The following is an 11448-nucleotide window of genomic DNA, read 5'->3' as shown; positions in this document are numbered from 1 at the left end:
TGTAGATGTAGGTGAGATGCATTAATTAAAAACTTTCTTCTTGAAACCTTGTGTTTTGATTAATTTTAAAATTAAATATTTATCAAAAGAAGTAACTATTGAAGTAAAAAGTATTTGAAGTAAGTTCAACAGTAATAATGTATGCAACTAAATTAAACATGATGGTGTAATTTGTAATAATTGTTTACATGCAATGTGAAGTAGTCATGTTGGCTTGTGTGAATTTATCATTCTTCTGTCAAAATTAAATGACAATTGTTTAACTGAATTTCATGTTAAATTTGCGTATGCGTAAATTATTCATATCATCTGAGTAAATTAATAGCTTTATTAAAAAAAATGAATTGAATTAAGTTAAGATAACTATAACCTTTTTTTAATAATCAATTAATTGCAGCAATTATTTTATTATAAGATAGTAAGTGGCAGCACTGCTCATAAGAAAATTGTCAACATGTCAAGTTGTGAGCTAGGGTATTGCGCACGTGTTCTATTTTGTTCTTAAATAATTACTAAATTTATCAAGTCTTTCTTGATTTTACCATTTTTCTATCGTAAGTTCGTTTATCAAGAAAAGTAATATTAGATTCACTTACAATGTAAATACGAAGTTATGCGATGTCCAAAGAAGGTTATATTGCCGAAAAAAAAGAAGATAGCAAGATTGTTTTAGAAAAGTTACAATCGTACCTAAAGGATAAGAGAAGTGTAGAGACTGGGGAATCGGCTATAAGCTATAACAAGCCGAGTACTAGCTTTGAGCAAAGTCCGCATACAACCCTCATTGACGACAGCAGCAACGTATTACGTGAAGTTTTAAATCATAAGAAGGCTGAATTGCTACGTCAACCTGAAATAGTTGCTTTTTTAAAGACATTGTCTTCTGATCTAAAAAAATAATGGCGGTCGCAACACAGAAGAATGTAGCATCTCTGATACGTAAAACATTAGACAGACAAGCAGCTGTTGCACGCACGAAGTTTAGCTTTAAAAAAAATCAAATAGAGCGGATTTTACTGAGCTATATAAGAGATGATAATGCGGGACCGTACAATGAACTAATAAATATTTTGAAAGATTATCCATTGAATGATGATAATTTTAGAATTTTGTTTGAAGATTGTTTGTCTTGTGTAGTCTTATTAGGTAGAGAATTGAAGACATTTGTTGATGCCTTATACTGTGTTGAGTGGGCAAATAGAGATGAAAGCTTAGTAGAGATTTATAGTAGATTTGTGTTAAGTCTGGTGACTGCTCATACTTACCATTGTCCACAACTAATGACATCCTTAGTAAAATTATTTAAAGGTATGTATATGTGTGTTTTTAAACTTCTTATTGTTTATTCATCATATTTATGTATATCTTATTATTTCAGTTTGCCGTGGAGTACCGGCTTAGAATAGTACTCCCCAAATCTCATCCCGTGGGTGTCGTAAGTGGCGACTGAGGGACGGGGAAAAGGGGGGATGGGCAGCAGTGTCCCCCCCCCATAAACATCTCACCCCCTGCGCTCGCCAACACACCTGCCCAGCGCGGCGAGTATGGGCAAACCCTCCTAAATGGCAGATGAGCCCATAAAAAGGCCCCCAGTTACCGGCAAGCCCGCTAGGCCCGACCAAGGTAGCGGTCGCGGTATCGGCAGGGCAGGGGGTGCTAAGAATCACCGGTTTACGGCAGGCTACCATATAAGACGACTTCACATGGCAACGTACAATGGACGCTCGATGAGGCTGGACCATCACCTCGCCGAATTAGAAGTAGAGTTAAGTCATATAAACTGGTATATACTGGGGTTATCTGAAGTCCGAAGACAGGGGGAGGACACGATAACTCTAGAGTCCGGTAACTTACTCTACTTCAGCGAAGGTTTATTACCTTCGCTCCACCTCTCCCAGGGTGGTGTCGGTTTTCTAGTCAAAAAGGATCTCATTAGCAGCATTGTGGAAATCAGTAGTGTGTCGAACCGGGTAGCGTACCTTGTCCTAAAACTTTCTGATAGGTACTCCCTGAAGGTCGTACAGGTATATGCGCCAACTTCGATATACTCTGATGATGTGGTCGAAGCGATGTACGAGGACATCGCAAAGGCCCTCAACGATACCTCGAAGGCCCACTACAATGTTGTTATGGGAGACTTTAATGCTAAAGTGGGAGTACAAGATAGTGGTGAATCGAAAGTCGGACCTTACGGCTTGGGCTGCAGAAATCACAGAGGGCACTCTTTTGATGAATTCTTTCTTTCAAAAGAAGCCTCACAGGAGGTGGACCTGGCGAAGCCCCGATAACGTGACAAGGAACGAGATAGACTTTATCATTTCGAATAAAAGGCACATATTTAGAGATGTTACAGTGATCAACAGGTTTAATTAAAACCAAGCGGTGATCACTTCCGGGATCACCGCTTGGTTCGAGGTACTCTAAATATCGACTTCAAAGCCGAAAATTCGAGAATGATGAGGTCTACTCTCCGACCTACCATGCTCCGAGCTGCTCAAGGCTCCGAAAAGTTCCAAATGGAACTTCAAAATCAATTCACCGCGTTGGAAACTGTAAGCAGCATTGATGAGAAAACTGACACGCTGGTCAAAATACTGCAAAACACATTCCGCAAGTGTTTTCCGCCACAGAGAAGAGACAACTCACCAAAACTCTCTGCTGAGACACTCGAGCTCATGAGAAAACGACGAGAACTACCATCGTTTTTGTCAGATAAGGCCTTAAACCGAACAATAAAAACGCTGACGCGACGCGATCTCTGACGCTCCAATAATCCGTGCCATCAAGGCTGCGATTGAGCAAAATCGGGGATCGAAAGTGTTCGCTCGCAAGTTTGGGAGGCCGCGTCTGACAAAACTTAAAACTGAAAATGGTGGAGTCGTACCTCTAGGCCTGAGATTGTCGAAGAAGTAGATAGGTTTTATGAGCAGTTGTTCTCTTCAAGATCGGATAAACCCGTGAGAATCAGTATTGATGACCAGCGCGCCCCTCTTATGCGCCATTTCTCCGAGGAGCTCCCGGTCGTTGACCAAGGCGAATCTCGCCTTGGGCGGCTCTAGAACAGCTTAAAAACAACAAAGCCCCGGGAGATGACGGAATCACAAATCGAAAAGAGGCTTGCTAGCTCTTTCAACAGAGTTGAAACTTTAATTCCGTCATCCAACATGGCAAGACCCCGGAAACGTGGAGCGGGAGTGAGGTGGTACTGTTTTTCAAGAAAGGTGATAAAACCCTCTTGAAAAACGACAGACCAATCTCCGTGCTGAGTCACGTGTATAAGCTGTTTTCAAGAGTTGTCACGAACCGTCTCGCCAGACGACTTGAAGAGTTCCAGCCCCCAGAGCAAGCCGGCTTTCGATCAGGCTACAGCACCGTGGACCATATCCATACTGTTCGGCAGATTGTACAGAAAACAAAAGAGTACAATCAGCCGCTGTGTATGGCATTTGTGGACTACGAGAAAGCCTTCGAAACGTGGACACTAACTGCGGGACTAGTCCACAAATTCAAAGTCGCTCAGCGTGCTATGGAGCGAGCTATGCTCGGAGTATCTTTGAAGGATAAGATCAGAAATGAGATTATCCGGAAAAGAACCGGAGTCACCGACATAGCTTGCAAAATTGGCGGAGGACAGGGAGCTTTGGCGCACCTTGGGAGAGGCCTATGTTCAGCAGTGGACAACGATTGTTGATTGATTGATTGATATTATTTCAGTAATCATTTAGCATAAAAAATAATTCAATATTGTGCAATTTTTAATTTCATTACAATTTATTATGAAATAAGTTATATATGATACGATATATACGATGTTTGTCAAGTTGATATTTTTTATATTAAAAACAAATATATTTTATCTTTTAACAGCTGATGGTGAAAATTGGGATGAAAAACCTTCCAAAGAAATGGTATCTAAATGGTCAAATATTCATATGATAATTGCACAAATTGTCGCAGTTGTGCCTATGTAAGTAAATAACAATTTTATTATAAATAAAAATTGTTTAAAGTTATATTTCTCATGTCCTGATAAAAGTAAAGTCTAAGTAATTATATTATTGATAGCTAAAAATAAATGTTGCAGCATTTATTGACTATTTCCTGAGTGAATCTGTAATAGACACTTATTTATGATAATCATATGCTTGTTAGGGTATTATCAACTAGTTTTCACCCACATGTTAGGGGAAGACGGGTTAAAAATGTAGCCATTTGTTTCATATAAAATTTCGTCAAAATCAATTCAATGTTAACTGTGAAAGTGTAACAGACAGCTACTTTCATAATTATAATATTAGTATAAACAAAGAGTTATTATTATTATGGACAAAGATGATACCCAAAGCTTGCCACAAATATTGGCACTGGCATACTTAAATTATGTAGTTTGTTTTTTGGTAATTTTCAACAAAATATGCAAGTGTTGTAATTGACTTATACAGACAATTATGAAGTAATATAAATATAATCAGATTAAGATTTTAAGTAACAAATAGCACAAATAATAACTATAATTAAAATAAAAATTCTATTTTATACAATGAAATACTCTAAATTACCTTTAAGTGTCAAATAACTGTTGCAGGACCAGTGATCTTCTTATGCAAACAGTAATTGCACAATTCCCATATTACAAAGTTGGATGCTTTGCAAACAGAGCTTATATTCATAACTTAATATGGATAAGCAAGTATATACCTTCTCTGGTGGAACAAATTATGACAGCCATTATGAACAAGTGAGTAAATATTTTTTAATGTTTGTTGAACTAGAAGGTTTTACATGGATATTGTCAAAATTGTTATATATTATCCTGATAACAGTTACATTATAAAATCTTAAGTCACTTACTAGCCTATGTAGTAGGCTAGCCACACTTCGCTTGGCAGTAGGGCTTTGTGCAAGCCCGTCTTGGTGCATACCACCCACTCATAAGATATTCTACTGCTGTACAACAATATTTTGTATTGTTGTAGTCTGGTTTGAAGGGTGAGTCAGCCAGTGTAACTACAGGTACAAGGGACATAACATCTTAGTTTCTAAGGTTGGTAGCACATTGGCAATGTAATGAAAGGTTAATGTTTCTTACAGTGCCAATGTCTATGGATGTTGGAGACAATTTACCATCAGTTGGCCCACTTGCAAGAAGGCTTTTGGAAGCAATCAAATCCAATACTAAATGGGTGTGTTGATCATTTAGATCCATCACCCCTTTTTTATTTTTGAGTAATGATTCAAAACTGATTAATTGGTTGCATAAGGCAATCCAAAAGCGAAGCAATGTTTATTTCATCACGTAAGAAATTAAAATTTGTGTAACGTATGGATAACACAAATTATTCAATTGCTTTTTTAATAAAAAAAAGCAAATATATTAATTTTAATAGTACAGTATGATTACTTCCAATTAAACTATATTATTTATATTCCATTATGATGGAATTGGGGACTTAATAAACAAAACAGAAAAAAGGGAAATGATACTGGAAACGAAAATACTTTATAATTTGTCTAGCATACAATATCTTATAATTTAAAAATGGGAAGTATATAAATCAGAAATAATAGAAATATCTAGACTTGAATCTAAATTGAAATTGATTGATTTGGGTATTATACCCAAAGTGCCATGAAATTGAGCCATTAAAATAACCACAATGACAAAATTCTTCATAAAGTATTTCTATATGATGACTGTGTTTGAAGCAGGAATTTTTATATAATTCATGTATTTAAACAAATTAATATACATAGTTTAAAAAGACTATTCAATGTATAATAGTAAATATGTCAGTCTTCCCTCTTCTCTGGTAGATAAATATCTGGAGCGATAATATCTTCATAGTTGAAATTTGGCAGATATATTATATATGCTGAATAAGCATATTTACTAAGAACTGGTTTTATGGAAATTTACTTCAAAGGGGTAAACGGGGATGGATTAGAGAGTTTAGGGGAAGACACCAACTCTCTTTTTGGAACAATACTACCAACTGACTTGAAATTGGCAGGTATGTTGCTTATGCTACATCCAATAAAATTTTAATAAATATCAACTCACAATAAATGTGAGATTGGAAGTCGTGTTGGTAGAACTAGAACTCTGACCTACAAATTCGAAATTTTGTAGGCATGTTCCTTATACTACACAAGTATTGTGAATGGATTTCCAAGATAAAGATAAACAGCCGCTCCTCAACCTATTGTTTTCACTGAAGAGACCTGGCAAATTTTTGGGCCAGATAAATAATGTGGAACCACTCCTAGCTTTCCAGTCACTATACTATGCTTTCTGGGGCGTGGAGGTGGAAACACTGCCTACTGCCAACTCTCGGCTGCTATTGAGAATTTTTCTTAACAGAAAAAATAGAAACTGCAGCCTTAAAAGCTGACCTTGATCCAGCATCAACGAGGCAGTATGAAACCACAACAATTAAAATTATATATCTGTTATGTAATTTAGAAATCTAATTTATCTGTTAATTTATCATTATAATATTTTTAGGATGGTAGATATGGATGCCAATGTTGATAGAGAGAAGAATAAAGTCCAAGACACAATGTTTGAAATGGAAGTAGATGAAAAAGATAATATTAGTACAACACTCGACTATTGTATGCTTGAAATGCTAAACTGGTTGGAGGATGAGAGAGATTCTGTGCTCCATATCATGTGCAATGTATTTGAAAGAATTATTTTGCCAACATATGGCATAAAGTAAGTATTTAATTATAAAAACATTTTGTAAATAAAGTATTCAAAAATATTTATTTTATATCTCAACAAATTAATGAAATTATTCTAATGGGTTTGAATGTTTAAAAAGTTATATAACATAATTATAAAATGCAAAATATAATTATTATTATTATTTTACAGACATGTTCAGTTCCTCCTTTTATACACAATATCTATAAACCAACAATGTGCTGATCGAGTGTTTAAAAATCTATGGATAGTAGCTGCTGGCTTGCATGGTCTTGGCCCTGGGGCTCTGGCAACACGAAGAACTGCTGCCAGTCACTTAGCAGGACTGCTAGCGAGATGTGTACGTGTGCAAAACTCTAGACTTATACAATATTTGAAGATAATGACAGAATGGTGTCATTCGTACATAACTGCAACACAAGAATCAACAGTAGCTGATAATACAAAAGTGCATGGTGCTTTTCATGCAATATGCCATTCTATATTTTACTTGGTTGCTTTTAAAAATCATTATCTATTTATGAGTAAAGAAAGTAAGTATTAATTAATGATATTAATGTAATCTAATCTACGTAAAACCAAAAAAAAAAAAAAAAATTGACTCATAGCTGTTGAAGTAGATATCAAACAATCAGCACTTGTTAAACATGAATATGACATTCACAATTCCACTTAAATGTGATTGGTACCTTGTTTTTAAAAAACTCATTAATTGTTATTTTTAAGTCAATTTGAACGTAAACTTTAGCTTCAATTTTGTTTAAGAAAAAATTTAACTTTATTACATCTAACCATGTACTAATTCTTTTTAATGTATTAAACTGGTAGGGCACAATGTTGACAGGCATAAATCACATTTATAATATTGAAAGAATGTTGGTGAATCTTACTAATTAATTGCATAAAAATATTTTCAGGTTTAAATTTTGTAGAGTCATTAAACTTACCTCGTCTAGTCACATGCACACTAAATCCCCTTCGAACATGCCCACCTCAAGTCACCAGAGCATTCTCCTCTGTAACGAGATCTCACCAAGTTGTGTATTGCCAGGCAATCATAGAGAAAAATGCAAGGCTTACATTGCAGAATACAATTCAAAAATATGATGAGTGGTTCCCTTATGATCCATATACATTACCTGTGTAAGTATTTTTACATATATTTACATTTAAGCAATTGTAGCACAGTAAAGATGTAGCCGCTGGTTTTATGTACCTTTAATTATATATATAAATAGCTTTTGTAATACTCAAAGTATCACATATCTATTTAAGTGTCTATTTGTCATCATATAAATATGATATCCAGACCAGAAACCTAACATACTTTACATTCTCAGGAAAGTACTCAATTTATTTGTATTTTGATGTTACTTTATCTTAATAGTTTGATAAATTGCACATATATTGCAAGCCACTATTATATATTATAAGCCTATAGTTATACATATTAATCAAAAAATAATTTAATAGGAGCCATTTAATATTTTGATTTGAATATGATACTGACATTATTTTATATTTCTTACAGATCAGGAAAAATAATTTGGCCATTGTGTATGGAATATAAGGATGTCTTCAAAGATGGCGATGATGAGACGCAGTACACAAGTTTTAAAAGAAAAATGGAAGCAGAAGATGATGATTATTTAATACCCAGTCCGTCACAGAAACTAGCATCTTCTTTATCTAATTGTATATCACCTGGATTTAAAACCAGTGAAAGTATAATGATGATGTAGAATTTAAAATAAGTTAGAAAAGAGAAGTTTTAATATTTATTTTTGGATTTGTATGTGCTACCAGAAGCGGAGAAGAAAAAGCTCTGGTTCTCATTAGGTCATTGACACATTTATCATCCCGACAAAATAATGGGTTTGACATTATTAGCATACATTATGAAAAAAAAATCTGACAGCCAGCCAGTGACAAAACTACTGTTCCCCCTGTTGTGAACCAACACAAATTGTTACTATTATATTTTGAAGTTTGAAGAAGTATTTACTCATGTATATCATATATCATTACATAAATGTTCAAAATATTATCAATGCCAACAAAATATTTTTCATTTGATAATTTTTATTATGAGAAAAATGATTTATTTATTGTGCCACCCGTATGTATTTTTGGCTTCAGCTAATGTTCTTGAAATTCCTATTATTTAGTTTGAACATATTACAAGTTGTTACAATTTACTAGAATATTCCTTGCTTATATATTTATATAGATTAAAATACTTAATTAGTACATACATATATGTTATGTTATTAAATAAGATAAAGGAAATTTGATACTGTAAAATGATTAAACTTTAATATAACTTCATATTACAATTTATTTTTATTTTCATTTTTCCTTAATATTATAAACTACAGGCACAAAATATTATTATTTTACACATTGAAAATCTAGCTAGCGAACACCAGGGGTGTTTTAATTAATATCAGAATTATTCTAATATAAAAAATAATTAAATACTGTAAACATCACAATTCACTAAAAAGAGCTAAACTAATCCACTCAAACATTTGTACAAATTTCAACAACTGGCTTAAGACTTAAAAAAAACTTACAAAATTTGAAAACATTTACTAAGTTAAAATTATTTAAAACTAATTGCATTGGGTATAAAAACCCAATTACAATATCTTAAATTCTATTGAGTATGTAATTGGAAAAGCCTTTATTTCGTTAAGTTGTTCTTATTAAGCAATATTCGAGAATAACAAGAATTTTTTTGAATAATGTTAATTATTCACAAATAAAAAACCTATAAGCAATCCCTACGTATTAAGGTTTTTTATTAGTGAATAAATAACACAATTATCTCTTTTTATGATAAGGATGTCGTCTTTTAAAAGAAGTTATAGTTTTGTTTGGTGGCTGATGTTGCTTTGATTGATATTGAGCAATGATTGGTGTCTCGTTTGCTGCTAGCTTATTAATAACAAAATCATCTCCTGCTTTCATGTTTTCCATCATCTTGAGCTTTGCTTCAATAGACTGAATAGCTGTTTTTTTGCTAAGTTTAAGCTCAGTTTTCACTCCACTTAGAGCCGCTATTCCGAGTTCAGGTTTCGGCTTGTCTTGGTCATCCTGTAATAGGACACAAAAAACATGAAAATTACGGAAAATAGGATAACTAAATAGTATGAAAAAATAACAATGTGAGACTTACAGATGTATTTTTGGCAAACTTTACTGAAATCCTCTTCATTCCGAGAAGCTGACCATTTAATGAATTCATTGCATTTATTGCATCTTGTTTCAACTTATATGTGACAAAAGCAAAACCCCGTGGCTGCCCAGCATTTGGGCCGCTACGGTGGAACAGCATATCAAACTTCTCGATGTTGCCATACACGCGGACCATTTTGAGTAATTGATACCAGTAATGAAAAAAAGGTATAGTTTAATAAAATGAAAAAAATTATAGATATATAAATAATTATTTTGTTATAAAAACAATGTGTTTTCAAATGATCACCTCAATCCTCTTAAGGCAGAAATAGTGTTATATGATTAAAAATAGCTAATCATAGAAAAAAAATATTTTATAAAACTTATAATACAGGAAGGATTGTTGTAAGTATATCAAATGTACAAATAAAAGCTAATATATTTTCAATACTAGTAATGAAATAGATTATCATAACAATGCAACTAAGGTTCATGGACTTTATAATAATTAACATACTCATTAACTCTAAGATCCAAATTGCCTATCCAAAGTCTTTTGTCGCAAGCCTCTCTTTGCTGCACTGGCTCCAAATATAAAGGTACCTAAAACAATATTTTCATATCATTGAACATAGTACACATACAAACGGACACTAAAATCAATATCATCAATGGTATAAATACATACTGTAACGTCTTCCATAGTGATATTTTCGTCCTAAAAGAATTTCTAACAACGTTAACGGCAAGAAAATAAACACATTCTCAAAATTTAAATCGCAACGAAAATAACTTTTTTTAAACTATAAATTTCACTTTAAAATATCTATCATTTAGAATATAATACAGGCTCTACGTAAAATTATATTTTGTGATTATGAATCCATATCAGAACAATCGAGATGCTTCCAAATGCGATTGTGTAAATTGTAAATTGGCATTTGTCATTGACGACCATACTGAAGACAAAATTTTCTTGCTTATGGTTAACCTGCACACAGATTAACTACATTAATTGATTGATATGGTAATTGGTAAAAAAAAAATATAAAATACAAAGTTAATCATTTAAATATATATGTAATTTCTTAAATTACGAAGTAGATTCAGATCAATTCTTTAATATTGTGTTAAAAATTACATGATATATACACTGTTTGAAATTAGTAAAATATAAAATTTGAATGAGTATCGTTTAATATTTTGTCGATGTGGCAAAATACCATGGATATCTATAAACAGAGAAAATAATTCAATGACGATTCCTTTCTCACTTGCATAAAAAAGTATGGAAATTACGTTACAAATGTTTTAGACAGAGACACAGTTATCACATTTTTTGTCCCTTATCGTGTAACCCGTTTTATCAAGGTCAGCTACTCTAGAAGCGAAACAAACTTTGAAAGTTGGTGCGTTTCTGAACTTGATGTTAATTTTTTCCTTATTTTTGTTATATAAAACGATGTAAAAGACACACCGGCAATTTTATTCTCACGATTGTTTTTACATGAAATAACGCGACAACGCATTATTGTATAATCTTCGATTTGATATAG

General features: G+C 33.2%; 2 protein-coding genes across 2 annotated transcripts; one reads left to right on the top strand and one right to left on the bottom strand.

Moving 5' to 3' along the window:
- The first annotated feature begins 462 nt into the window (after positions 1-462).
- LOC126770183 (RNA polymerase I-specific transcription initiation factor RRN3) lies at positions 463-8895 on the top strand. Its single transcript, XM_050489422.1, has 7 exons — positions 463-1308; positions 3868-3967; positions 4586-4738; positions 6506-6718; positions 6881-7242; positions 7627-7852; positions 8241-8895. Exons 1-7 carry the CDS (start codon positions 900-902, stop codon positions 8449-8451), a joined length of 1674 nt encoding a protein of 557 aa, XP_050345379.1. The 5' UTR covers positions 463-899; the 3' UTR covers positions 8452-8895.
- A 188-nt stretch (positions 8896-9083) lies between these two features.
- LOC126770252 (probable RNA-binding protein 18) lies at positions 9084-10828 on the bottom strand. Its single transcript, XM_050489535.1, has 4 exons — positions 10581-10828; positions 10410-10495; positions 9891-10101; positions 9084-9808 (listed from the first exon to the last, which is right to left on the bottom strand). Exons 1-4 carry the CDS (start codon positions 10593-10595, stop codon positions 9536-9538), a joined length of 585 nt encoding a protein of 194 aa, XP_050345492.1. The 5' UTR covers positions 10596-10828; the 3' UTR covers positions 9084-9535.
- Between the last annotated feature and the right edge of the window lie 620 nt (positions 10829-11448).

Source organism: Nymphalis io, chromosome 8 (genome assembly GCF_905147045.1).
Source record: "Nymphalis io chromosome 8, ilAglIoxx1.1, whole genome shotgun sequence".
In the NCBI taxonomy this organism is placed as follows: Eukaryota; Metazoa; Arthropoda; class Insecta; order Lepidoptera; family Nymphalidae; genus Nymphalis; species Nymphalis io.
Note: the sequence above shows the minus strand (reverse complement) of the source record. Positions and strands in the feature narration are given on the sequence as shown.